We start from the raw sequence: 24558 nt of genomic DNA on the forward strand, positions 1-24558 counted from the left end.
AGGCAAGTTGCAAGGCCACCTGTGTTGCTGCCTCATAACACACACGACCGACATTTCTCACATTCTCATCGATTGCTAAGCCTTTCACTTTATATTCCAAGTCGTTTTTTTCCCCCCATTCAGATCTAAGTAGAAACTTGTTTGGCAAAAAAGCAGATTATCATCAGTGACATCTGCATTTCCCCAAAAGGAGGGCAGGAGAGCATTTTCACTGGCAGTCAAAGAAAAGCAAACGTTTCCCTCCACTCCCTTTGAAAACTCTTCCTTCGTGATTTGAGCACTGTGGCTTTGCTAGCTTTTGGATACTTCTGGAAACTGAAAGGAGGGGGAGAGGCAGCTGAGAAGTGCTGTCACCAGATCAAGGAAGGTGAAGTCTCTAACAGAAAGCCCACATGCTTTTGTCGTCCTCTTTCTCTTGTGAGCCCAGAGTGGACAGGATCTCATGCAATGGAACGACTCTCTTGCCCAATAATATCAGCAGATTGACAATGTCAGATTTTGTGTTTTAACACACCTTAATGATCAGTTCCATGCTCTATTCTGTGTGACCCTAAGAGAGCCCGGCCAGTGATCCGGGATTATACAACAGGAAGTTGTGACAAATTACATCTGAAAATCCCATTCCTCTCTGTTACGTAGGGCTTCTTCCCATGTAGGAGGAGGCAGATTTTTAGTACAGTAATGAAAACACAAAAGGAACTTGAACATTTCTGCAAAATGAGAATGAGTTCACGGTGCAAGGTGGTTTTCAGTAGTGTTTGCTCCACTCTGCTCCTGTGAATATGCTGGTGGCCTTTCTGCCAGAAACAACCAGTCTGCAGAAAAGGGTCCTATCCAGGGGCGCCTGGGGGGCTCAGCTGTTGAGCGTCTGCCTTCGGCTCAGGTCATGATCCCAGGGTCCTGGGATCGAGCCCCATATTGGGCTCCCTGCTCGGCGGGAAGCCTGCTTCTCCCTCTCACACTCCCCTTGCTTGTGTTCCCTCTCTCGCTGTCTCTCTCTGTCAAATGAATAACAATCTTAGAAGAGTCCTATTCTATCCCCTCTCGCCCCTCAAGCTTGGATGCTGAGCTGAGAAGCCTCATCTTTGGGTGTTACTATGACTGAAGCAACAAGGTCTTACTTACTAAATGAGGGCAGATTTATTTAAATGAGGGGTCAGCAAACTACGTTCTATTGGGCAAATGCTGGTTGTCGCTTGTTCTTATAAAGAAGTTTGTTAGACAAATAGGCGTAGCTGTGTTCCATGTATTTTTTCTGGCTGATTCTCACTAAAGAAGCAGGGCTGAATGGTGCCGAGTAATTACAACAGATCCTATATGGCCTAAACTATTTGCTGTCTGGTTCTTTAACAGAAAGAAGTTTGGTGATTCTTAATTTAAACCAGTCTCGCTCCATAGTTCTATGACTTTCAGAAGGCTAAGCTAGAGAATGAAGAGGGGGCAGGACGTGCCATTCACTGAAGCTGAAGATGTTCACCATAGAAGATTTAAAGAGAGTAGGTTACATGTATTCATGCCGTCCTAATTTGCCATTAGTGAAAATTGCAAAGAGCAACACTGATTGAAAATCAACATATTCAGGGGGGCGCCTGGGTGGCTCAGTTGGTTAAGTGTCCGCCTTTGGCTCAAGTCATGAACCCAGGGACCTGGAATCGAGCCCCGAGTTGTGCTCTCTGCTCGTCGGGGAGCCTGCTTCTCCCTCTCCCTCTGCCTACTGCTCCCCCTGCTTGTGCCCTCTCTCTGCCAAATAAATAAATAAAATCATTTTAAAAAAATGGAAATCGACATTTTCTGGGCACTGTGTTAGAAACTTTCCATTAAGTAGGTCATTTGTGTTTCTTATGTCAAGGAAATTTAGGCTTTCCTGGAGAAGGGGTCTTAGGGACAGCCCAAAGCAAGGGAACAGGCCCACAGAGTGTTCACACTGGAGGACCCTGGACACCAGAGGGGCGGTCTGCTCCTGCGCAGACATTCCCTGCTCATGAGAGCCGAGACACAAAAGGTGTTGACCTTAGTCTCCCAATTTGAAATGCATTTTCCCTACTGCGCAAGGGCCCCAACTGCTGACTTTGGGGGCACTCACAGTCGTTCTCGTAGGTAGACCGTAAGCAGAGAATGAAATGGAACGAGGCAGAAGGAACGTGTGCAGACTCATCCAGCACACGGATGGTAGCTTCTGTGGATCTGCAGGTATTTTGGGGCAATTATTTTCATGTAAACGGTGAATTAAAAATCATAAACTCTTATGGTCAGAATGGATTTGGGAGTTAACGCAGTTCGAATTCTATGAATTGCAGTTGTAGAAAAAGAAACAGGGCTGGTGAGTGATGTGTTCAGGCAGACTGGTATGAGTTGTAGAACCAGGGATGCCTTACGGGGGCCCAATTTGCCCCCCCCGACACACTTTTTTCTTTGTCAACCGAATTCTGTTCTCTGGGTTGTTTTTTGTTCTTGTCCCTGTGTTGATCAGAAAGTGAGCCTGACATCGTCAGGGTGCTCATGGGTTATAAATGAGACATCTCCTCCCTTTGTCAAACTTGCTGGGAAATATTCAACTTAATTTTTTTTCTCCTGTACACATACATTTTTGTATTCTTTCATTTTCAATATTCGACTCTCAAGAGTGTATCTGTTCTCTCTGGGTTTGCCTGTCTCTGCAAATCCCCTTTTCTTCGGCAGCCATGCCTCCTTTCTTGCTTTGCCCCTCTGAGCCTGACTGCTTTCTAGTTGGGTCCTGCGTTCTCGGATTTCTTGGATCCCTTTTGAGACAGGGAGTGGCACTCTATCATTTCCTGGCAGACACCTACCTCCCTTTCAGAGAAGAAAGAGTCAGGTAGGATGTCTGTGGAAATAAAGAACACAAAATGGAAATGACAGAGTAAGGCAAACAGTAAGAAAATAAGGCTTTGCCTCAAAAGGAAAAAAAAAAAAGAAAAGAAAAAAAGAGTACCAGAGGAAAAGGGAAGGAAAATGGTTCTGGCAAAATTTGTTCTCTTTTCTATTCATTCTGGGGCATGGCGGGGGTGGGGGGGGGTGAGAGGAAGAGGGGAGGCGGACGTGGGGGAAGGGAGGTATTGCTTGCCAATGCCCTCTCGCTGCTGGTTATCCTTCCAGCCCAGCCGAAGTGACCTGCCCATCAGTGCTGCCCGGGATGCCATCACTCTTGCTTCTCATCAAAAGTAATCAAGCCCATTATGAATCTCTCTATTCTACTCTCAACTTAACTACAACGCTAGCATTGGTAATGGGAGTCCGGGGAAGCCGCAGGCTCATTCACGTGCTTAGGTCACCTGTTTGTTTCACACCTTCTGCATTCAGATCTGGGAATTCTCATCCTCAAACTTCTAATACCAAGGCACCCACTTTTGCCGGCTGAACGTGTCCCCACGGAGGGTTAAATGATGCTTAAGGTGGCCTGATGGTAGGGAGGAAACACGTACTTCCCTGTCTCTATTATCACCGACTCAAGACAGTGCTGGGATCTCCCACAAATACCAAGATGACCTAGTCTCTGTCCCCATTTGGGCGGCCCAAGTTAGCCAACCTCAAGATGGGACCAGGACCAAAGTAAGACTTTTCTATCATGTCCCCAAAGGCAGAGCGGGTGGAAGGAAATGCCACACACAGTGTCCTGTTCTTGTTTCTTGCCCACATACGTAGCTAGGCTTCACACGAAATGTGGCCAGAGGGATTTATAAAGATAGCAGGGCCTGGAAACCACATGGATACGCCCAAACCCCTTTGTTTTTCAAAACTCTCAGGAAGAATGTCCTCTTTCCAGTTGCCCCCAATTACCTGTTGATGCTGTTTTTCTGTGCTAACATCTGCCAGTCCTTGCCTTTGGCATTGGGCGTATCGAAGGTGGCACAAATCCGCTGTCTGATGGAGTAAGGGATTTTGAAGGCTTTGGGGCCAGTCTGTGCAGGGAAAGTGCTATCCTCTTGTGCAAAGAACGTGATGGTTTCTCTTTCACTCTACAAACAGAGAAAGCATGGTCAGATCTAAATGGAAGCATTACCGAGAAACACTTTTATTTATTTTAATAGAAAATTAACACACACGCACAGCATGCTTGCCATTGTGATGGACTCTGTAAAATACATTGACACGTTCCCCTTTTTCTAACGTAGTAAATAAGTTCTCTGGCAGCCTCGTGAATTATGTACTGGAGATTTACAACAGGGTCTTCCACTCGGGGGGGGGGTGTCCACAATTGTCAGCCTCCTACATCCAGGGAGATGTCAGGTGACAGCAGGATTAAACCTCCCCCCCCCCCCCCTGGTTCTCAGGGATAGATCTAGAATCAGTAGGAAGAATCCCCCAAAGGACAGATTTCAGTTCAGTATAAGGAATGACCCTGTGATAGTCAGAGCTGACCGAAGACGAATGGGCCAATCCAAGTTGCTGGCTGGGCAGGTAACTGTCAGGAAATCTACAAAGGGGAACTGATTGTATATTGATCATCTTTAAGTGTGTGTTGCCCCACCCTGGTTGTGAAGTGCTGGTAAGTTTATGTGGACCAACAGAATTTTAAAGCCTGAAAAGTATCCGATTGAATCATTCCTGTGACTATGATAGGTTACAAGACAAGGGATTCCGCAGATGTCATTAAGGCTTCTAATCAGGTGACTATGAACTGATCAAGAGAGATTTTCCAGGGTCAGCCTGACCTATTCACGTGGCCCTTAGAAGAGAGAAGAGGCAGCTCTTATCTGGGGGCATCTCTCCTGCTGGGCTGGTAGAAAGCTAACAGCAGGGCTGTGAACTGGCTATAGAGCGGGGGCAGGGAGCTAGGACCTGAGGGCATCCCCTAGGAGCTGAGCGTGACCCCGGTCCAAGAGCCAGCAAGAAAATGGGGGACCTTCAAGGAATTAGATTTGGTCAACAATCCAAATAAGCTTGGAAAAGGACTCTGAGCTCTAGGTGAAAACATGTCCCCAGCCATCACCTTGATCTCAACCTTGCGAGATCCTGATCAGAAAACCCAGTTATGCCATGCCTGGACTTTTGACCTACAAAAAATGTGAGACAGTAAATGGGTACTGTTTAATCCTGTTAAGTTTATGGTAATTTGTTATATAGCAAAAAAGAAAATATAATAATAATATAAAGAGAATTTAGCCTTCGAATTTGAGATGGGGTTGAGGGACTAGTTAGGACTGTTTAAAGTCCAAGGAACCATCCTTCATGTTAGGAATGTGTCCTCTTGTATTTTCCGTTCAGCTAACATGTGCCATTTCTGAACTCTTCTGCGATCCTGCCCTGAAGCTTTTTTCAACCTTAACACCTCTTCCTACTGTCAGCACCACAGCCATGAGAGGCCTTCTTGGCAAGGGGCCAGGCTCACATGGCTCTAAACCTCAGTGAGTCTTGTGTCTTCAAGAATCTGTTAATTGAGGAAGCTCGTTCATGCAGAGATCTTATTAATGATCATATGTTTTGTGGTTCCATAGCCATCTGACATAGTTACATTTTGAGGGCTGCATCTTGGAAACAGTGCCTTAATGCATTATTTCCAAAAGGGTATCTCAGAAGACGTTCCAAGAAAGAGCAGATCTCTGGTCAAATACGTTTGAGAAATGCTGCATATTATAGCTTCTGCTTGGAAATTCAAAGTAGATATTATCATATTAAATAGATTCTACTGGTTTTAGTTCTACTCCCTGGAATATTATAGAACAACACCCATCAAAATTCTTCTAGTGTTTTGTATTAGTGTGGGGTAACAGAAAAGCATGGTTGGTTTTCAGAGGCAGAGGGACCTTGCTTTGGGCTATGATTTGATACTTCCTAGCTCAGTGACCTTGGGTACTCCATGACATCTGTCCAATTTCCTAATCAGTCTTTTGGCAGCTTTTATAGACACCACAAAGGTTATGAAATGTGGTGAAAATTACCCAGGTACTTTGTAACATGGCTGAAACTAGAAGTCTGATTTTCTAATACCTATACCAAAATTCATTTCTCTACAGCACCTGCTTCAAGACAAGCAGGTGGTTAAGAAAAATGCTGAGCGTTATTAGATTTATGCTTCTGGAATTAGCAGCAGGAAGGGCTTCCTGGAGGAGGCATTTTGGTTGGCCTTGAAGGATGAATAGCTATTGATGGAATAGAAATTGAGTGGGTAACTAGTGATTTTTGGCAAAATGAACAGTTCTTATTCTGATATGTTGGTTACAAAATGAATCAACTCAGACTTCTTGCTATATGAAATAGGTTATGAGGAACAACATTTTTTTAAATTTTTTTGTAAATAGAGTATTTTTTTATTTTTATTTTTTATAATAATTTTTTATTATGTTATGTTAGTCACCATAGAGTACATCCTTAGTTTTTGATGTAAAATTCCATGATTCATTATTTGCACATAACACCCAGTGCTCCATGCAATACGTGCCCTCCTTACTACCCATCACTGGGCTATCCCATTCCCCCACCCCCTTCCTTCTGAAGCCCTCAGCTGGTTTTCCAGAGTCCATCGTCTCTCATGAAGGAGGAACAACATTTTTAATCATGGTTTGTGAAATTTCTCCTAGCCTTTAAAAATGTAAATTGAAGACCGTTTCCTTCAATTTCCTGACTTAAGGCAGGAGGATGTACTTTAAAAAGATAGTAGAAACTGTAGAGAGGAAAAAAAGGAATTCTATGCAAGATAACATGGGAGCTGTCACTGTAAACCGACACCAAAGGGTGTTCCCATGTGAAAAGGTGGCTTGCCAGTGAAACTGAAAACACTGAAAGTAGCCACAACAAAGGGCTGCATAGACAGAGCTGGCTTGTGCAACCTCTCATGGCATCTTTGGGTGGACCAAGCTCACCAAGCTCTGTCTTTACCGTTGGCAGAAGAGAGACCACCCTGATCCACAGTCTTGAGGACAGAAGTGGTAGGAGTTCAAAGTGAATAAAATATTGGAGGAGACTGACTCTTAAGTATTTTTTCTGTTTTCGATACTTTGATAAGTGGGCCCCCATCCGTCATAAAGTTTCCCAATTTAAATATTTGCCACGCATAAGGATGACACTTTATGTAACATTTATGGTGCATTCTAAAAGACAGCTGGGCCAAGTAATAAGAATCCTGTAGATACATCACATTTCCTGATTGTTTAAATTAAATATGCAGAGGAACAGCAGATTTTCATGCTCTGCACATCTGAGATAAGAGGCTGCTACTTGGCTAGCTGGGGAGTGTAAGTCAATGAGAAATTCCAAGTATTCTGTCTATTTTGCGACAGACAAATCATCCCCCAACCTTCCACCACTTTTGGAAGAAAGATAAGAGAATTGCTTGAAGGGAAAATTGTAACATGCAAGTTTCCCATTTAAGTTCTTTTTACCAAAAAAAAAGAAAGGAAAAAAAGTATTCTCTAATAATATTACTTTAACAAGGGATGATGCCATAAATTACTTAGGGATTCTGCCCTCCTCTTCGATATTAGTAAAATTATTTTGCTTTACTCCGCAATTTTCCGATCGGTGATACAGTTGCTTTTACAGAATGTCAGTTGGTGGTAATCGTTTGGTAATTTGGTGAGGTTGCACTGAAAGAGAACCACCTGCTTCTACGGATGGACACAATAATGGTCACTCTAAAAAACAGAAAAAAATACGCTATCTTGATCATGGAAATAATTTTTAAGTTTGAGAATGACATGAATGATTCTATTTATTTGGAAAGCCATTGAGATGAGACGCATGAAGGAATGTGGTGGATGGGAGGCTAGACATAAAGAACCAAAGGCCTTCAATGAGCATAATCACTGTACTGATTCAGACATTTAAAATAAATATTATCTTATATATACAAGGACCTACATACGTATATCTTTTACCTCTCATGGTTCCATCGTTAAATTCATGAAACAGACGCTAAGATGATACGTTAAAGTAAGGTAGGAAGTTGGAGCTCTGAGCTTAACAATACAGGGATTTTTTTTTTTTTTTTGAGTGGGGAGAGGGACAGATACTTAAAATTCAGACATCTATTGAAAGCTTCAAAAGATTTATTTCCTTACTATTATTCTTATTATCTTTAATCAAAGAAATCCTATTACTAACTTATTAAAACCAGCTAATGCAGGGTCTTTCAGCCTAGAGGTCATAAAGTGTGATGCACTTACTGACCTATTATTCCCGACTCACTGACTGATACAAGTTCATGTCTGGAATGTATCTTGTCTCCTCTCCAGGTAATCCCAGTTTCTTAGCACTTTATGTATCCTAACTTTTTCTGGAAGTGTCTACCACAAAAATCCAAGTCATTTTTAGGGAGAAGAGGATACTTTGTATTCACCACATCTATTGGTAGATGTACACTTCTGGCAGGAATGAGACAGTCCTGGAGTTGGAAAGAACGCGAGCGATCGATCATTCACTGAAGACCTCCCTTTCCAGGCAGACTGACACGTGGGAAATCTATTCTATTCTTGAAAACCTATAGAATGAACACTTATTCTAGCCCATCCCATCCTTCTGCAGTCTTGAGGAAAGAACTTCCCAATTTTCACTCTACTTTCATACTCAAAGACAGAATTTTTGATGCTGTGATGTTTGGCACTAGTGCCTAAGCCCCCCAGAAAGAAGGCTTACATTATGCAGAAGGCCCAAAGTCAGTATTGCTAAATTAGACTTCCCTGACTGGGATCCGGAAGTAGTCTAGTATGGAAATCCAGACTTTGACCTTGACGTCAGGTATCTCAGTTGGGAACTCTGGCTCCCCATTACTGGGTTTATCTATCATCTTGGTTGACCTCTTTGAGAATGTTACATCATGCCAAATTGTGACAGTATAGTATTTACTCCACAGAGCTGGATGGTTACATGTGAAAGTGCATGAAATGGTACCGAAATAGAGTGGCTTTCAAAAGTTTTTAATTTTCTGCTGACAAAATAACAGATTTGCCTAACAAATACAGTTTATTACAAAGAGATGGAGATGCACTGGGCCAAATGCCAGCAGGAACACTTGAAACAATTAATAAAATCCTTCCAGGATCGAAAGGGTTAATAGAGCTTCTAAAACGCATTGGCCTCCAAACTGGATGGCGGTAACCCAACAGTGAGTAAGTATCATTCGGAGGCTGGCTTATTATCGAGAGATAGCGTGGTGTCGTCTTTTTCGAGGCATTTCAAAGTGATCGTAAGCTTGCGAAGCATTAGACAAGGAAATGGAGAGTAAAGGGTAAGATTGTGGTTATTAGCTCATTTTCCTCTGGTGTACTTCCAAAATTTGCTTAAGCAAGGAGCACAGGTATGAGGCTGTATCAACTCTATCACAGTCCTTTAACATGGATTCCTGTGATAGCAGAAGTTGGTCCTCACCATCGGAGTGCCTTAAAAAATAACAACCCTTTAAACCTGGAATTGTTGCATAGATCTGTGATCAGACATTTAGGGCAGTTTGCACCAGAGGTTATCTTTCTGTCCCGCCTTTTCATGCTTGCTTCTGAACACCAGAAGGAAAATCTGCTTGGATTTTCCTTTTGTGTTTATTTTAAAACTTTCCTGTGATTTTTTTATTTTACTTTGAAATGTATTGTGTTAAATATGCCACGACTATTCAAGAAAGACTCTCAAAATATCCTACCCTCCGTTTCTGGATCTACCTTTCCCATCAAAACTACTTTAGCGCACAATGTTAATTGGTGATAATGAATGCAAATACCGTACAAACATGTCAGCTAAGACAGCTATCAATTTTGAGGCACAATCCTTTGGAAAGCCATCCGCTCTTCAGAAGAACTATTCAGGGAATTAGCAATGTTCATTTTGCATAAACAATGAATTGAAATGAGAATGGAGTGAAGTGATAATGCTATAAGGCTACAGGTTTTCAAAGAAAAAACCCCCCTGAATTGAGTGGTATGTATATAACATTTGTTAAGCCTTCTGCCAAGCCTGAATGAATAAATACATATTATTTATATATTGGTACATAAATACGTATGTGTGCCTGTACACATGCATATATATATTTATATATTCTACTGATGAGCAATAAAATATGTTTTTCTACACTAGCCAGGGATTACCTTACAATTGCTCAACAGAAGCATCACATGCTTCCCCTGATTCTACCCCTCAGCTACTCTAGCCCTCTACCCTCAAATAATCATTCAGGAGGGAATGCCATCATCTCCTCTCTGAGCCAAGTCCACAGCCATGAAGACATTCAGTGGTTTAGGCAAATCAGAGCCATGGCGGAAATCAGGTGTCTTTTTGCAAAAGTGAATTCTCCTCTGACTCCCATTCTAACTCTGCCCTTCAATAATGATAGGACCTTGGACAGTGTCCTTTCCCTCTTTGCACTTGCATTTCCTTACTTTGTAGAATGAGACTTCGGTCTACTCTGTTGTACATGATGGCATCAATGAATCAGATTCAATTGAAACAGGGCTATGCAGAACCCCGAACCTGGGGGCTAGGAGACATTGTAAGACAGCAGGGTACCAAGGTCCTGAAGACGACTTCTGGAAAGCTGGTCAGAACCAGTAGAGGGGCGCCTGGGTGGCACAGCGGTTAACCGTCTGCCTTCGGCTCAGGGCGTGATCCCGGCGTTATGGGATCGAGCCCCACATCAGGCTCCTCCGCTATGAGCCTGCTTCTTCCTCTCCCACTCCCCCTGGTTGTGTTCCCTCTCTCGCTGGCTGTCTCTATCTCTGTCAAATAAATAAATAAAATCTTAAAAAAAAAAAAAAAGAACCAGTAGAAAAACAGCCCCATGGTGACCTTGTGCCTCTTCATGGTTTATGTCTCAAATGTACCATCAGCCACCAATGAATCTCAGGAGATATTGCAAACCTGCAATGGACGATTAGATTGTTTGTGGTTTTGTGTTTAAAATGCCCTCTACCAGTTCTTTCCCCAAAGGGCTCTCCACGGAGCCTAAGCTCTGATGGGTTGAGTTTCTCTGCCCAACGGGAAGCTCAGTTCAACCCTCAGCCTGAGGAAAAGTTAATCTGCCCTTACCGGTACCGAGGATTAAGAGCGAGAGCATTCCGAAGCTCTTTTAGACCCTGTGTAGCACGACTGAAAGAGGCACGTTGATCTCCGGGTCTTGTCGAAATGGAGTCAAGTGGTCCCGCAGACCAAGGACTCACCTCCAGGATGGATGTCTGCACTTGGAGGATCTGTTCATGGCCTTTGAGCTGCCGGATGCAGATTTTGCAGGACAGCTGGGTGGTGGTGGGCGTGTAGCGCTCCAGGGAGAAGGCACAGTGCAGGGGCTGCCTGTTACTGCACCACACGCGGGCGAATGGGACTTCCTGCAGGGAAACGGGGGAGAGAAGAGGGGTGTGGTGTGCAGAGCCCGGCTGAGATGAGTAGAGACTAGGAGAGACTGAATCGCAATAATTATGATGATAATGATGACAATGATTGCAGCAGAGATAACTGCCTCGGCGACTTTGGTGGAATTGTAGAAATAATGGTCCAGCATATGCCAAGCAGCACAAAAAGTAATTAATGTCAATTCCAATTGATAACATTTGGATTCCAAAACCACAGCGCAAGAACTCAGATTTCACTTGGTGACACATACAATTAGGATACTATCAAAAATTAATCCTCATGGTTTTCCACGAAAAAAAAATTCGTTGGAACACTCCCCTGGTCCATCCTTCTCCCTAAGCTTGGGGTAGGGTGATATCTTTTCCCTTAAATGAAAATTATGCTAAAGAACTGACTGCCCAGAACGTACCCCAACACCACATAAACTCCTACAGAATTGTGTAAACAGAACACGATATTGCTAATGTACCCAGCATAAAAATCATATCTACTGATGATCACACACACCCCCCAGAGAGAGAGACAAACATATGAGGCTGCCCTGAACAGTCCAGTTTGCCACCTCCTCATTTACTCAGTTCATCCATTCAGCAAGTAAGTGCATGGTGCCTGCTAATGACCAGACGCCGTACAAGAGAAACAATAAGAAACTAGGTTCAGTCTCTACCATAACAGGACTTACAGACAATTGAGTGGCAAAAGCAATTTTTGCTAAATGGGGGGGGGAAATAAATCTATATACATCAGCCTTTTTCCCCATTACTACTCAGTGTCTGCCACTGATTAGACTGTGGTCAGGCATGTGACTTTACAATAATGCGAACTAGAGGTCACTCACTGATAGTCTTTCATCTACTAAAAAGTCTCTCCTTCCTACTCAAATCAAGCTGAGATTCTTGGCAGTGACCATGTATGACCAGCTTCTAGTAACATTCATCCTCCCCTTTTTATCTTTTTGTCATCTCGTTAATGTGCTCTTTTTTTCCTGTTGCTATAAATATAATTTTTTGGAGGTTTGATACTCTGAAGTGTGACTGGTGATGAAGCCATCATGTGTTAGAAAATGGGGCGCCATTATTAAAATTCAATCTACTCACTTGGAAGAACTAGGAGTTACCTAGTTCTTCCTGAGCTCTCATGGGCACGTTGCTTGTTTCTTTGTTTAGTTTTCTCTACTGGAAGTCTCACAGATCTGGATTTTGGATGCTTCCTGGGGGGACCAGCAAGGAGGGATGTCTCTGATTGTTGTCCACGTGAAGAGAGGAGTGCTAGCTGTAGGAGTCGGAGAGAAGAAACTCATGCCCTAAGCCTACCACATATCCCAGCAAGCAGTATAAAGGCTTTGTGGTTTTGTTTCATTTGTTCTGTGGAATTTTCATCTCAAGAAGCAGAGAGGAGTGAGATGGGTTGGTGAGGTCCCCCAGCAATCTTTGGAGGAAGTAATTTTCCCAACATTCAAAAATGACTTTTCACCTATCCCAAATTCTACACCAGATAAATAATAACATGTATTTACAAGGTCTGCCATTTCTTCTTATTGTCCAACCTCACTCTAATCGTGCTTCTCCCCCCAAGGCTTCTTCCATTTTGTAAGCCATGGGTAGCCCTTACTTCATTATCTCGGCCTCCAACACATCTCTCTCCGCTTGCTGACTCTTCGAGATCCCATCTGCTCAGAGACGCCCAACTGCCACCTCGCTATGGAGAACTCCCAACAGCTACATCTCTGGAATTTATCTATTATCAATCACTGACATTATACCCCTAATCACTACAAATCATTTTATGTGGCTTTTACTTTCTCCGACAACTCTACCTTTTCAAACCTGATTATCACCATTCACTGTCTCGTCCTTCTCTAATTTTCCCATCGCCATTAATGATCCTCTTCTCTCCTCATTAGAGCTAACTGTAGTGACCTACTCCCCAATCTCCTGCCTGCATTCTCTATGATACCGAGCTAATGAGGGGGTTAGGGCTTGACTGGAGAGGGAAACAGGAAGCAGCTGATTGGTATTCTTCAGGAAATAGCATTGCAATGTCTCTTTTACCTCTAATCATGAGCGGGGGTCACTGATGTGACCAGATCGCCTGGGAACTCTGCTCTTGTTACAAGAATCCTTTGCGATGGGGCCCACTATGGCCGCCTGATGCCTGCCACATTAAACAGAGTCTCCTGCCTGGTGCTGCCATCATGTGTTGTCCCATCTTCGTTTTAACAGCCCTCAAATGAACGCTCCTTCAAACTAGTACATTTTTTATAGTTCCTTTGCACCACCCCCTTTCATGAAATAAACTGTAACATAGGGCTCCATGGTTAACAGGTTTTGCCTAACTGAGAAAACTAAGGGGACGCCTGGGTGGCTCAATCGGTTAAGCATCCAACTCTTGATTTCAGTTCAGGGTCATGATCTCAGGGTCATGAGATCGAGCCCCGTGTCAGGCTCTGTGATAGGTGTGAAGCCTGCTTAAGATTCTCTCTCCCTCTGCCCCTCCCCCCACTCTAAAAAAAAAAAAAAAAGAAAGAAAACTAAGAAGGTTTTTATGTTCTTAAACGGATATTTGAGTTATTACAATGTTGCATAAGTTCTTAGGCGGCAGGGCCAGAGCTGAATTCAAGGTCCTGCTCTTAAACTGACCTCCATGTTGTGCGGTGGATCTGAATCCTTGATAATGCTTCCTGTCCTAAAAAAAAAAAATGGTACTGGCCATTTATTGAAAAGTATCTTCTCTGGTATAATTTGCTACATTTCTTATATTTTCTCCGGAGAACGCTGGCAGAAAGGTAAGAGAGTTATGCCCACTGCAGAGAGAATCCTCCCTTGCAGAAAGCCATGAGAATCAGCACACACGCACACACACTCGATCACTCTCCTCTCTTTTCTCTTTACATCCCACTGCACACAATCAAAACATTTTAAAAATCTGATTTTAAGACCGTATCAAAAGAGTATTTCTTTTTTATTGTTGGCTTGAGTAGCAGCTGCCAGGAGGGCCCGACAAAACATTTAAAAGTAATAGAATTAGAATAGATTAGTGTGTTGTCAGGGCAATCATCTTTGCTTTCATTTATTAAAATAAAAAACTATCAAGATGCTCACTGAGTGAGAGGAATGATGTGGCAAGTAATATGGGAGGACAAAGTGTAGCAAAGTTATGGGTGTTTAAAGAATTCCGGAAATGTTTTCATTTTCATTCCCATTATAATTAGGTTCCTAGCAGATGGAGAGAATGTAAATCATATCCTAGCAGGAGACAGACACTGGGTTCCCCAAGACACAAAAGCATGCTGAAAAGACAGCTGCTTTTATCCTAGTGAGGTGGCAGCCCAACTTCGGGTTTTGTAGGATTTAAAAAATAAATAATATTTTATTGTATACTGTCTAATCCAGCTTCTCTACCCCACAAGCAGCCAGAAATAGCAGAACGCGTGATTCAGTAGCACCCAGGTCCCCGTAACCTATGGCAGGCAGACTTATTTACCCCCTAAACGAGGTCTGATAAATCTGTGGAGGGGATCTCTAACTGTGGTCAAGTCTGCCTGAGAAGAAGGAATACTTGGTTTTTCGGGGTGGCTGGGTGGGGGGGGACTAGCCCTGTGGGTTGTAGCACAGCGTGTTGTCAACTGTAATCCTCCCGAAACTAACCCAACGAGATTTCAAAGCCAGCTGGTCTGCCTGTGCACGGGGTTTCCGCACATAGCTCTGGACCCAGCCTTGACGTCACACCATTCTGAAAGCGTGCCTTGTGCAGTTGGTTGGTGTCTGATGGGGCAAACGTTCTCTGCAGTGGGTATCTCCCAGGCCTGAAAATTCCTGGTAAATTCCACCTTTCCCAGAAGAAGAAGGGAAGGTTTCCGAGGAGAATAGGCTTTGGGTCCCAACTGGAATATGTCGCTTCTCAGATTCCTGATCTGTAGTTAGAGAGTGGGGGAGAGAGGAAGACCAGAGGTCTTCCATGCCCAGAGCTGGAAGATGACAAAAGATGACAGGGAGATTTACCAGTTGAAGGAGACCTATAAATGATGTCGGGAAGAGTGAGGTTTTCTGTCCCTGCAATAGCTCTCCGTTAGTTCCCATCCACTAAGCCCTAATGAAAAGCCATTCTCTGTTATCCACGCCAAGTTTATCAGTGCACGTCCTGTTCCACATGAGGTTCAAGCGGGAGGAACACAAACCCTCCCCGAAGTGCTTACAGCTGATGCCTGGGGCAAGCGCAGCAGGACCATTAAGCGCAGCACCGCATGTATTCACACAAGCTAGGGGATTTCAGTGGTGACAGGGGCAAGACAATTGGCGGCAAGGAGGTGGGGGGGGGAAGGAGGAACAGAGCAGAAAGCCATTTGTGGGTAAGAAAAATGAAGTGGAAATGCAACTCAGTGGCAAACCTCCTGGTGCAGAGAAAATTAAATTATTTCTCAGCCTTCCAAGACTCTTTCAAATTATGCTCAATTACAGAAGGCAAATATTTATCCATGTTCACAACGTCCACGCAATCCAACCCCTCCCGGCAGTAAAGCTTATTGCGTTTCCGTGGGAGCCAATGCCCTTCGGCTTTGGCTGGCCCTGTCGCATGCTCTGAGGTCCACAGGCTCTTAGCCCCCAGCGCCTTTCCCGCCCGGGGCTCTCCTTGGAATTCCTGGTGTTGGAATTTTTGTTTAAGGGCTGGTGCAAGGTTATGGTCCTTCCAGCTGGTTTTTTTTTTTTTTTTTTTTAATCTTTAAACATTAAACTTAATAGTTACTTTGGACGGAGGCACCAGCATTAGATCCAGTGGCATGATGCCTTTAAGCCTATAAAGATTAATACAGAGGAATTTCCATGACTATCAGGACCTGTTTTAACAATGCCCTGAAGTTCAATTTGGTCTGGAAACTCTGAATCCTGCTTTCCTGGACACAGAGACACCTAGGTCTTAGAACATCATTAACAATCCATTTATTCATAGAAAACCTCTCATCATAAGGAAATATGCTGAATGTGTCAAAAAAAAAAAAAAATGTCTGGGGCTGTGAGAAATGCTCCTGTTGCTCTGAATGCCCTGAAAAGGTACACAGAGGGGCAGTTCCCAAGGTAACAAGAGGTCTGGAAAGTAAACAGGAAAATACAACCTTGTCCAATCTGAAAACCATGAATTTTCAAAAGCGAAAGGGTTGGTGGTTCAACTTTTTTTTTTCTAACTCTCATGGCTCAGGCAAGGTCTTTCTCTGTGATTTGGCTTGTTCCCATTCTGACAAGCTGGTTTACCTCGTGCAAGTTTTTGGCTTTTGTTTTTAATAAATGCCACAAGGATGGAAAGGTTAAAACCCCACAGAGCTCTGCAGGTTATTACAGAACAAAGGCATCTGAAAGCCTCCTGTGATTCTGGATCAATCTGAGCCCACCAGAAGCTTTTCCAAAGTTAAGGACCTGTCCTGTCACCTGGAGCACAGGTGACTTTGGTTTAGGAAGCGACTGGAGACCAGCTAGCTGCTTGTGGTGACGGCACTCATCACGGGGAATTTCCACAGCATTCCGTGGCAGGGTCACACACTGATAAGAGGTCTTCCTATACTAAGCAATTACTCAAATCCCCTAAAAGTTATTCGAGGAGACGCTAAGTCATTTTGCAATGTTTTAAAATTCTCTGGTACAGAGATAGGTGAATAATAACAGAGAAATATCTTTACATATTTGTAAAAGGATTCTAAGGGGCATGAGCCTTTCTTTGGCTCCCAGCATCTAATTTCCTCTTCCCATCTTACCCAGCTTACTTGGTGGCGAGCACTTCATATATGCACCTCTTGTGCATACCTGGCCAGCCAGGGCTCCCCACAGCTCAAAACTGTCACCCTTGGAAGGACTGACATCCAGACCATTCGTTGCTGACCACAGTTAAAAACCATGTCTTGTAACGACCTGGTTTTAATCAAACAACAAACCAACTTCGCTCTAAGCTGTTAAATGACCATCTCAACCTGTACTGAGCAAGAGTTTAAGTGGGGAGAGGAGAAAATTCACATTACGTGACATCAAAGCACCTTTCTCCCCCACCTGCTAGAAATCTGTGAGTTGATGACAATAGGATTAATTCCCTGGGTGTAGTCCCAACTGCTACATTTCTGTGACAGTTCTGAGATTAAATCCATATTTTTAAAGGAGCTAAGTCAAGAGTACCCTCACCAGGGTTTAGTGACAACGTACTGGTTAAGCAAAGCTATTTCTGTTAGCGGCCCATCTGGCCAGTACCTGGCATGCAGTGAATGGTTTAATTCTCCAGAGGAATGGGGGGATATCAAGGACGGAGATCTGAAGACTGAAGGTGTTCCCTTTGAAATGCAGCAACTTTGGCTCTTCCAGTAGCTGTCCACCTTGGTGCCTTTCATCTGAAACCACTTCCTAGGGGCAGGAAAGAGAGAAGAGGCATAACAATGAAGTATCCCATTTCTGCCACATTTCTTTCCATAGGCAGGTATGCTCCCTACCACGTGTCTCCTGGAAACAGACAAACAGCATGACAGACACACGCTTCTTTGATACCCCTCCTGTCCTGGCAAGGTCAGGACTGGGGAATGACTCAAAGCTGCGGACTAATAAGAATCTGGGCAGGAAGAAACAATTGTTCTTAATTATTTGCTTTGCTTAGGCTTTTAAACACACCATACCTTTCTTTTAAAACTAAAAGACCTCCCCTGCCCCAAGCAAACTGTTACACCGTTGAGTTTCCACAACTGTGTGAATTTCGTCCGCTATGACTATAATCAAAGGATGTGTTGAGATTTTTTAAAAATTTATTTATTTGACAGACAGAGGGTACAAGTAGGGGAGCAGCAGGCAGAGGGAGAGGGAGAAGCAGATCCTCACTGAGTGGGGAGTCCAACGCAGGTCTCGATTCCAGGACCCTGGGATCGTGACCTGAGCTGAATGCAGACGCTTAACTGACGGAGCCACCCAGGCACCCCGGATGCATTCAGATTTTACACTGAAAGTTGAACAGCAACTTCACCCTTTTGCCCCTCTACCCTTTCACATGTCCATCATGAATGTGGGCATTATACAATACTTAATTCTTTGGTTCGAAATAATGCTATAGAGTGCACGTATCCTATTTATTTGAGTAATGTTCATTAAAGTTATGCCAGAAGGCCAAGAAAAAAGTTGTTTATCAAGTGAGTTTTAGCTCAGAAAAAAGAATCAGATCCCTGAAGATAAATACTCCTGTATCTTTCGTTGAGAAATCTTTATAATTACATTTAATACAAACAAAATTCATCTACAATCTATTGAGCAAGCCATTTTAATCGGTTCCAAATGTGTGGTGTCTAGAATCCTATTGGAGCAATGATAAGCCAAATAAAATAACCGACACGAATTCTGCAAAAGCTTAACCTGCCGTTGGGGTGAGGCTGTTAGTGTTACTGGAGATAAGAGAGCTCCCTAAATCCATTTCTTAGACTCACCATTAATTGACTTATAATTCCCTTGTAGAGGTACAATAAATAAGAACACTGAGATCCTTTAATTATGTCTTGTAGTCTTCCCAGATTCTAAGAGATCGTGAGAAGTCAGGCAAGTAGGCTTATAAATACAATAAAACTTACATTTCAATTATCAGTGAGTAAAAGCAGCTCCCAAGGTTATCTTACCGACTCTTGAAAAACAGGAATAAAAACATGTCTTACTAAGACTCGGCTGTCCAGCTTTTACCCGTCACGTACACGTAAGCATTAATCGGTTACTAGTATCTATTCTCAGGACTAAGTGATTCCACTCCGAGGTCATTTGCTCCGGTTCTTTTAATGAGAGGGGTGTTTCTTGGGGGCTCTTAGGTCAGGCTGAACTTTCCGTGATGTTAGAAATGTTCTGTATCTGTGCTACTCAATGTGGTAGCCACTGGCCACAGTGGCTATTGAGCACGTGAAATGAGGCTAGAGCGAGGAAGGAACTGAGTTTTTCATTTTAATTAACTTCATTGTAAATATCCACACGTGGTTGGGAATTACCGTACTGAACAGCACAGTGCTAGGGAATTCCTAACAGTGTAGGACTAGGAGTTGGGCATGACAGCATGGTGGCCGGCATCGGATTGGGCTGAGTGGAAGGATCGTGGCATGGTGGGGCGGAGAGAGAATTCACTCCAAATGCTGGTTTGAGGTCTTTCCTTTTCCTTTGCCTTCCCCTTCCCCTTCCCTTCCTTCTTTTTATTATAATAATATTTTTTATTATATTATGTTAGTCACCATACAGTACATCCCTGGTGTTTGATGTAAAGTTCCGTGAATCATTAGTTGCGTATAACACCCAGTGCACCATGCGATACGTGCCCTCCTCACTACCCATCACCAGCCTATCCCATTCCCCCAACCCCCTCCCCTCTGAAGCCCTCAGTTTGTTTCTCAGAGTCCATAGTCTCTCATGCTTCATTCCCCCTCTGGTTTGAGGTCTTTTATCCATGCTGATCACTGGTTCCTTGTTGAGATTTAATGAGTGTCCACAGGAGCTATGCCTGGGCTGGACTCTGAGTTTATAAAATGAAACTATCCCCGCCACCAGGGAGCTCACAGTCTAGTGAGAGGCTCAGAACAACAGTAGGCATCTGATTATCGTATCTAAATATTACAAATACACGTCTACCGAGGAGGTCAAGGCAAGGCACGGGATAGCCTAACGCAGGTGGGAGGAGAGGCCAGGAAAAAGAAGCGGGAAATTCCCAGAAGAAGGGATATCTGAGCTGAACCTTGAGGTTACGATCAGGGATAGTCACAGGAAAAGGAGGGAGCACGCACTGGGGGCAGTGAGCAGGGTCTGCAGGAAGGTATGAGGCGAGGCAGAGCTGGGACAGGTTAGGGGAGAAAGTGAGTGGCTGGAGATGATGAAAATCAAGTCATGGATTCTCACTTGCTGTGCTGAGGACTTTGTATTTAATTTTAGAGCATGGATACTCAGGGTTTAAGGTGTGCAAGAATCTTTGGGGGACTACATCTACTCAAATGAGGATGAATCTTGTAAACCAAAAATGGAGGCCTGGGACTCCAATCACATTTCCATGCGGTCTTGGGCAGATTACCTGTTTTCTTTAGGCCTCTGTTCCTTAGCTGGGGTTATTCATGGCCAAGCAAAATCATCAGCCTGATACTCTATTAGCCTCTTTTTTGCAATTTTAGTGTGACGTTAGAAACAAGTACAAATAAGCAATGTACTTATTCAAATCCACATGAAAGCCACACGATAACACAGTGTGGGCTTTTCAAAGTATATTTGGGCTCTCTAAGGCATACCCCTTTTCTTTAAATAATCTAACTTGCCCGAATGTACAGAGAAGTAAACTGAGGTCAGAAGATGAGGTGTCTTGTGCAAGATGGCACATTTCTTAGTGTAGAGCTAGGCTATTTTAATATTTAGAAACCACACGGAGCATCATCGCACTAGAAGAGAAGCGTAGTTTTAAATCAAGAGATGAAAATTGGAAGCACACCCTTACCCCCAAAGAAAGTCCTCTTCCTAAAGGGTTAGTGATAGAGCGAAGACTCAAACAGGGCAACTTGACTGTGGTCTAGTATCTTTTTCTACATTTCCCTGCCTTTTTATATCCTATGCTGGATTTTTTTTTTTTTTTTTGAAGTCCTGTGAAGGTCAGACTGTTATTAACTCTGTCCTGTAAATAATTTTTCACTGGTGCAAGATATATATAAAGATGACATAAGTCAGTCGTATTTGCCCTACGGTGATATACACTGCCTAAGCAGTCCCTGAAATGCAGAATGGAGAATGTTAGAAAATTTTAATAGATGTCCACTTATGATTATCGCAGAGGAAAATGGTACCTTTTAGAAATTCTGCTTTAGGGCCCCCAATTTAAATACAACCATGATTTATTTTTGCCTTTTTTTTTTTTTTAGCTTGCTTTCATCTCCACACATTGAACCAACTATATATAATTAAGAGTGTCTCATAATCTTGCACAAAATATTAAGCAGTCATAGTTATTCTGTAACAAAACAAGTAATTATTAAAATGAAGAAGCCTGATAATGAACTAATCATTGTATTTATATATTTGTAAAGGCACAACTGGCTTCAGAGTTAAAGGAACTCCTGAGTATGAGCTTTAAAACACTCTCCAAAAATAATAAATTATACTTGGCACAGAATTCCCAGTTATGCCCACAACCTATTGTACTCTTTTCAGGGCTGGGCCTGGACATCTGTATTTTTAAATGATGATTCTGATGCCCAGCTGGGTTTGAGAATCAGTCATACAAACAATTCTGCTGAGCTGATTTTGAGTCACTCAGTGGACACATCACCCCAAGCGGGAGGCCTGATACTTCATTTTTCCTATCTGCCTCCTATACCACAAGGACCTTATGTTAAATCTCCGGTTCTATTGTTAAATTGATATCTGCATTAATTAAACTAGAAAATAGGGTCTGGCCAGTTTATTTCCTATAAAATGTTCCCAAAGGCTACGGTTGGTGGTGGTTCGAGTCTGCCTCCCTCCTTATTTCACACTGGGGGCTGCCAGCTATCCAGATCCTGGAGTTGTGGCCAGGAGAAGCCTGGGCTTTGTGCCTCAGTGAGCTCTTTATGTTGATTTAATGTGACAGGCAGCAATATTCAGGTGTGCTTCAGGGATACTAAAACAGGCAGGCTGAATTTACATATTTATGAGACAAAACTGTTTGAACTTAAGCATGTGTGTGTGTGTGCGCGTGTGCACACACACACACACAGACACAGAATTATGTCGCTGTGGTGTTTTCCTTTAAATGCTTTACGCGAACAATATTTCCCAAGGTTGCATTATTGATAAACACAAGAACTACATCTGGAGGAAATCCTTTGAAATTAGATTCTAAATCCACATTAATGCCAAGTAAGTAATGAGTACCGAGAGGTACTGAATAGGAGGGCTGGGAGCAATGGAGAAAAAACTAGTTGTTTTTCCTTTTTTCTTTCTAAGATGGGGCAAGCGGTTAATTCCTTGCTTTCCCTGTGTCAAGGTGTGTTTGAGCTGTGTGTGTGTGCGTGTGTGTGTGCGCGCACACCCATGTCAGACAGACACAGAAAGAAAACACAGTAACAGAAACCTAGGTCTTAAAATGTTACTGTCTTGGGGCGCCTGGGTGGCACAGCGGTTAAAGCGTCTGCCTTCGGCTCAGGGCGTGATCCCGGCATTCCGGGATCGAGCCCCACGTCAGGCTCCTCCACTATGAGCCTGCTTCTTCCTCTCCCACTCCCCCTACTTGTGTTCCCTCTCTCGCTGGCTGTCTCTATCTCTGTCAAATAAATAAATAAAAATCTAAAAAATCTAAAAAAAAAAAAAAAAAAAAAAAAAATTTAAATAAAAATAAAAAAATAAAATAAAATAAAATAAAATGTTACTGTCTTATAAATATACCACCATTCCTCAACCTTTGGTTTGAATTTACCAAAGGAGATGATGTCAGACACACAGACACACAGACACACTGGCAGCTTTAATTATCGTGGAAACACGGGAGCAGGAAGGATGAGAAGTCATGGGTTGTTCTCTTATTCTCCTCTCACCTTCAGACAGATTTTTACTTAAAAAAACAAAACCAAAAAAACATCTCTGAGCTGATTTCACTTCCCGGAGACAGTTGTAGATGTATTTATCAGAACAGATCATCAAAAACCGGAAACTAAATGATGTCTTACCGGGTGGAGGAGGTATTTTGTTTTTGTCACTGCGAGAAACCGAGAAACCGGTACTATTATTCAGATGAAGCACCCCCAGAGCAAAGGAGAAGCCAGCACAGCAGCCCCGGCAAGAGGTACGGGGGCGGAGGGCAGGCCTGGAAAGGGACAGGGTTTCTGTTCCAGTACAAAAACCCTCCATAGGACTACAGTTTGGTGGGACCATTATGTCACCAGACCCTCACTGGTTCTAAGAGGACAGAAGACTTGGGTCTGGAAGCTGTCATCCTTCCAAGGTTTCTAGGGAGGGGGGAGATTTTAAGTATTTTATTAGCCATAACTTCAGTGAGCTACGAATGACGTCATCACGATCTTCAACCAGGCTTCTGTCTTGGTTAAGAGGACAGTCCTAGGTGGGCACACGTGTGTTGTCATTTCTTTGAGATGTGAAAGACGCGCTACCACAAACACCACAACTGTTGCAACCAAGCTTGTATCTGTTTCCAAGTCACAACGCACATTTTTAACACCGTGGTAATGGAGGCAAATTCCAGAATAGGGCATTGCTGCAGAAAGGCTTCTTGAAAGATGGCCCGTTACTTTAGATTAAGGAGTCAGGGTTCCATCCGCGTTACGGAGCATGAGTCATCACTGTATACGATATTTTCAGCCCACACCACACAAGTTGGGGGAGCTAATATTAATGTGCGAAGTCTGCGAGAGGTTCAAGAAGTGAACTGTTGCTAAGGCTTTCTTCAAGTGGAACAGTTTTAATGGGTTAGTAACTATATAATTTTCCCCTCTGATTAAATACCACATACGAAGCTGTGAAACACGTCACGTGGATGATTTGGGATGTTAAGGTGATGTAAGGGAACCTGGGCAGAAGGCCCTGAACGTGTTCACTTAAGAGCAACGTAAAAATCCAAAAGCTGGATTCTCTCAGAAACAAAACCCAGAAACGAAGACCACAGACCTCACGGTTATGTTCTGAAAAGCTACAAGTTATGTTTTAATCTTACTGTGGGCCGGGAAAGCTATTCAGCCAAGGCTGACGATGTCTCACCACCCTGGGGGGAAGCATGGCCTTTACTGCTCATGACAGCTGTCACATACATCCTGTCAATAACAAGTCCAACCAAACCCAACTGTAAAATCCAGCTTTATTGGACATGGTAGGAAAGAGAAAAAACCACTGGAGGTAAATAGATGATGACAAATGGGGTCAAGAGTATTTCTACCGGAAAACATTTCTCTAATGCAAAATTATAGTGTTTTAAGAAGTATCTCTAAATGATGAAATAAAGATATTTGGATTCAATTTAGAGGGAGAATACCATTTTCCCTAGCACTGACGAAGAAGGGTATATTACCCATAGGAAGGAGAGTGGTTTGAAAACCTGCGTTTAGGGCCTCGTTCTTGTGACTTCCACTGCAATTCAGATTCATCTGTGAACAGCTAAGCTGTTGTGGAATCTGGTGGCAATCAACAGGAATGAAAATAGATTATCCGAAAGTCACTTCGTTTTTTCTTTAGGCAAACGTCGAACTCACGGGTATATAACATACATCAGCATTACTCAAAGCAAGATCAAAATGGCTGTGAGGGCCTACTTCCAAGGCAATCCTCA

The 24558-nt window shown here is 43.2% G+C and overlaps 1 protein-coding gene across 5 annotated transcripts in view; it reads right to left on the bottom strand.

The window, feature by feature from the left end:
* Window positions 1-24558, bottom strand: part of UNC5D (unc-5 netrin receptor D) — a 537143-nt gene that overhangs the window by 15107 nt on the left and 497478 nt on the right. For all 5 annotated transcript variants that reach the window (XM_087856402.1, XM_087856400.1, XM_087856401.1 and 2 more), the window contains 3 exons: window positions 17517-17666; window positions 11100-11264; window positions 3796-3974 (listed from right to left, as the gene is read on the bottom strand). In XM_087856402.1, coding sequence (XP_087712528.1) covers window positions 3796-3974; window positions 11100-11264; window positions 17517-17666 — 494 coding nt within the window. The remainder of the gene's footprint in view (window positions 1-3795; window positions 3975-11099; window positions 11265-17516; window positions 17667-24558) is intronic.

This window comes from Ursus americanus, chromosome 27 (assembly GCF_024610735.1).
Source record: "Ursus americanus isolate L20-20 chromosome 27, mUrsAme1.1.p, whole genome shotgun sequence".
NCBI lineage: Eukaryota > Metazoa > Chordata > Mammalia > Carnivora > Ursidae > Ursus > Ursus americanus.